This window comes from Apis dorsata, unplaced genomic scaffold (genome assembly GCF_000469605.1).
Source record: "Apis dorsata unplaced genomic scaffold, Apis dorsata 1.3 scaffold_244, whole genome shotgun sequence".
Lineage (NCBI taxonomy): Eukaryota > Metazoa > Arthropoda > Insecta > Hymenoptera > Apidae > Apis > Apis dorsata.
The window spans coordinates 17,713-22,450 of record NW_006263523.1 but is presented as its reverse complement, the minus strand read 5'-3'; the positions used below and the strand labels follow the sequence as shown (position 1 = coordinate 22,450).

At 40.9% G+C, this 4,738-nt stretch overlaps 1 protein-coding gene across 1 annotated transcript in view; it reads left to right on the top strand.

Annotated features, from left to right (window-relative positions):
* Positions 1-4,683, top strand: part of LOC102681680 (homeobox protein onecut) — a 62,272-nt gene extending 57,589 nt beyond the window's left edge. The window contains exon 5 of the mRNA XM_031510581.1: positions 4,370-4,683. Within this exon, the coding sequence (XP_031366441.1) occupies positions 4,370-4,579 (210 nt within the window). The 3' untranslated portion in view covers positions 4,580-4,683. The remainder of the gene's footprint in view (positions 1-4,369) is intronic.
* Positions 4,684-4,738: the final 55 nt, after the last annotated feature.

Sequence of the window (4,738 nt, the reverse complement as noted above, 5' to 3'; positions counted from 1 at the left end):
CGACGAGGCTTTTCAGCCGTGTCAGCCGCGTAAAACCCGCCTCGATCGATCCGCGTTGAATTATTTCGCGGCCGATTCCTTGGCCGCGCGCCGTTCGATCTGAGCGGAGCGATCACTCGCCATTCCCGAAACTTGCGCTTCCGTCCCGTTTCTACGAAACTTTTCGAAAAAATTTTTCCAATGTATCTCTCATATTGCACTTACCAAAAAATCTAGGATGTCTATTATTAATATATATTGATTAAAAAAAGGGAGAAAAAAATAAAAACTCAATATTTCCCCCTCTTCGATCTTCGAAAATCGATTCGTTCCTGCTAAAAGAAAGAAGAAAGGGAAAAAAAAGGAACGCGAAGATTTCAAGTTTTTATTTCCTCCCCAATAATATAATAGTCGACAGTTTTATATTTTATCCGTGGTCTCGTCGTTGGTGGAGGAGCTGCTAGAGGAAAGGAGAAGTCTGTGATGACGGCGCGGAATTCGCGGCTGCTCACTCGAAACCGTCGATATCGCGGCCATTCGACTCCATTCGCAGTGTAACATTCTACAATCCTCGAAAGGCACGCCTGGTAACAAGTTTCGAGTTTGTTTGCAGTTTGTTGAGAAATTGAGCGTCGACGAACCGAGTTTTTCCCTTTCTTCCCCTTTTGCTTTCCTTTTTTCCTCTTTTCGGAAATTTCGGCTCTGGCCTTTTACGCTGGCCCCCTCCCTTCTCCAGAATCAAGCTAATCGAGGAAATCGCTCCTACTTTGCGGCCCGCGTTTCGCTTTTCGACTCGCGGATTACTATCGAAATTGAGCGCCCGGATTAAGTTTGGATTTTAATCAAACGAGCTTTACATTAGGCTTGATTAGGATTTGATCAAGGCTCGCACCGTTTCTACATTAATATAATTCTAATCTATCGTTTTATTCGATATCCGTGGAGGGGTGAATTAGTAAATGAGATTCTATCGCTCGATGGATTTAAATTTGATCGTAACTCTTATATATATATATATATATATATATTTTAGATCCAATAACGAATATTTCCACTTCCTCTCACTTCCATTCGGTTCAATAATTCGAAGACATATCGAAAAAATATTTCGAATTAAGTTCAAGAGGAATAGAATGAATAGAAAAATCTACTAATTTTTTTTCTAGAGAGAATTCGAAATTCCGGGGAAGGGGGTCGAGTTAATTTCGAGAGGCAGGTATGAAAATGATTCCGGGAAAAGGGGAAAGCGGTTGTTCCCACTCTTTGGAACTATGCCAAATAGTTGGCGAATTGACCTTAGCCCAGTTAAACGCCACTGCAACGAATCTTTCTCCGATTCTATTTCCCTCCTCCCCGATTATACGACTTTTAAACTATCCCCCCCAATCAGCCACGCGTGCTCGACACGACCATCTCTCACCCTTCGAACTTTTCGAAACACGCGGTTTTCTCCACTCGACACCCCCTCTTCTGAATAATTAAAAAAAATCGGGTGTCTTTTTCATTTTTTTTTTTTTCAAAATCGTCCACGAATAATCGAATAATTTATTTCGAGGAATAAATTCGAATTTAAGTATGGGGAAGAAAGGGTGAGAGGGAAAATAATTTCAGACAGTTTTGTTTTTCGAGACCCACCCTTCGCCTATCCATGACACGTATGATGCAACCCCCTCTCTCGGTTTCTCAGGCTCGTACACTGGGGCTGTCAAGGAATAATCACGATCCTCGCGCCGATAGTGTCCCGTATTTCCAACAATTGATACGCCTCCTCCCCCTCCTCCCCCTGTAGACGTAGACGTAGAGACCTTCGTTTCGTTGCGTTACACGCGGTGAATTACACCCAGGACAGGATATCGATACAGTTCCTTAAACGTCTACCCTGTTCCCAAGTTGTGTGAATGCAAGTAATTCCATTCCAGATCTTCCGCTTTGCAGTTATAAAAAATTTCTAAAGTCTAAATATCTCTTTTAAGAAGAGACAGAAGAAGAGAATTATTGAAAAAAAAAAAAATTGAATTTCGAGGATAAAAGGATTTTCAGATCGATTCAAAATCGATCAACATTTTCCAATTCTAATAAGAATATTAAGATTGTATTTTCCCTTTGACCGAACGATTTTTTCGTGTGAATTATCGTATTCAAGTAATTCTATCAATCTTCACTTTAGTTTGTCAAAAGTTTCGAATTTAAATCTCTCTTTTAGCTAGAGAGACAAAAGAAAAGGATTTTCAAATATTTAAGACGTAATTCCCCTTGGAACGATCTTCGTTGAATTTATCGTATTCACGCCTGTTCTCGCGATTTCTCGTTTCGATCCGCGAGAAGAAATCGAAATTTTATTTAAAACCGATGCCCGTTTCCCGCGTTAAACGCGTTAATTAACGCGTTCGTGGTGCACGCGCATCACAGTTTGTAATAATTGTTCCTTCGAGCAATCGATACCTTCTCCCTCTCTCTCTACTCTCGCTCACTCGCTCTCTATATAGCTGCTCCGTCCGTGTTATTGATCGACCTACGTCGAGTAAGAAACGTCGCGTGGGAAGAAAGCGTGCCAGGCCAGCGTTTACCACATGCACGACAAATGTTTACACACGTTGCTACGTTCGTACGAACCGCGGTTTTCTTCTCCTCCTTCTCTTTCTCGCGGCTCGTACTTCCTTGCCTCGTGCAGAAGGTAGTAGGACAAAGTGGATACCAAAAAAATCCTTTTTCCCTCGTTCTTTTCTTGTATTCAGAAGAATAAGAATAACTTGGAATTCCTTTGGATCTTTTCTTTCAATATTTTTTTTAACGAAACTCATTTATATATATATATTAGATTATATTTATATGGATATATTTATATATTATATTATATTATATTATATATTTATATGGAAAGTAATTTCATTTTTTCACACAAGTGTCGCTAGTCGAACATTTATATATAGATATATATAGATATTGGGTTGTACGGAAAGTAATTTCGTTTTTTCGCACGAGTGTCGCTAGTCGAACGTTTTATCCAGCCAACTTCATTCTAAACCGTGTTGTTATTATATACTTTGAGAGTTGGCATTTCATGGTGGTTTGTTTATAAGAAAAATTCGTTCGATTCTGTGCGCAGTTGTGTTTTTCGTGCGTGATAACACAAGATGAAAGACAAGAAGGTGTATTTTCGACATATTTTATCTTTTTTGTAAAAGGTAAGAATGTTGTTCAGGCGAGTTTCGTTCCGACAATTTCGTTCGAATTGAAGTTGACGAAGACGAAATAAAAGCATCGAAGCAAACCGACGAATAACGAACTCGAGAAACCGCTACGAGATCGAATTCGACTGTTCACAAATTACTTTCCGAACAACCCATTAAAATATCGATGCAATATTGTATCCTTCAAGAAAAATAGTGATATTCTTCGCGGAGAATAATACTGGTATCCACTGTTATTATTAATTATAAACACGAGAGATGCGTTTAATGATGGGATTAATTAGACAAGTGAAAATACGTGTGTTGCTTAATAAATCGAAACGTGTATGAAAAAGTAAATTGAGATACAACTCGATGCAACAAGGACGGATAGGAATAGAAGAATTGTAGGTTGAGTTGGGAGGATGAATATTTATTTAGCGGAGGAAGAAGTCAAAGAGAAGAGGGAAGTAGTGGGCGCACAAAGGTTTCCGTTCGATGCGTTTCTTCGAAAGGCGAAGAGGGCGTAATTTACGCTCGAGTTTTCCTTTTCTCTTCTTTTCCCCCATTGATATTTATTTATCGGATTCAATTTTTTCCTTTTTCTTTTTCTTTTTTCGAAGAAAGAGTCGAGGATCCTTTTCAAGTTAATACAACTTAAAGGATCGGATGGGGACGGTTATGTGGGCGGTTATGGAGTGGCGGAGAGGTTTATTATAGTTTCGTCAGAGAAGGCGAGGGGGGAGGGAGCTCTGGAGACCCCGAAAGGCTACCTTAAACCCTTGGCAAATCTCAGAAGCTAGCATGAATATTCATCGATCCAGGAACTCTGCTCTGCAAACAAAGTGCTTTAAATTCTAATTCGGTAATAGGTTGCTCGAAATTCCTCGGCCCCCTTAAAACGCGCCTTTTAAAATATTCAGTGTCTATGAACTGATAAATTCCTTACCATATATATATATATCTAATACCTTAATAGATGAAAATAATATTCGAATATTTGTTACTCGAGCAATTTCAAGCGATCTTAAAATTTTCCTTACATTTCAAGAACAAAACCTAAATTACACCTATATTCCAATTTCCTCACTTTCTCTCAATCCTCAAAATTCTACTACACTTTACACGTCTCGTTTCATCCCCGCGTCGCGATCCCAAAATATTTCGATAAAAATCCGTTTCGCTTTGTTGACCGACCATCTTCCGACCGATTTTTCCAGGAGACGAAGAGGCCGTCGAAAGAGATGCAGGTGACAATCGCTAGGCAGCTGGGCCTGGAGCCGACCACGGTCGGCAACTTCTTCATGAACGCTCGACGCCGCTCCATGGACAAGTGGAAGGACGAGGATCCGAAGACCGTCGCGGTCGAGGAGGGGCAGCTATCGCCCACGATAGGTATCGGGCAACGGCAACCAAGCGACGTTTTGTGACACACGTCCGACCACGAGGAGTACCACGACGAGTCGCCCGAGGAAGACCTCCCCTTCTCGTAAGGGGGTCGCGGATTTCGCGCGCGACGCGGCGATTATCACCACTCGAGACGCTCGACTGCTGACCTGGAACGTCAGTTTTCGGCCATATTCCCAGTT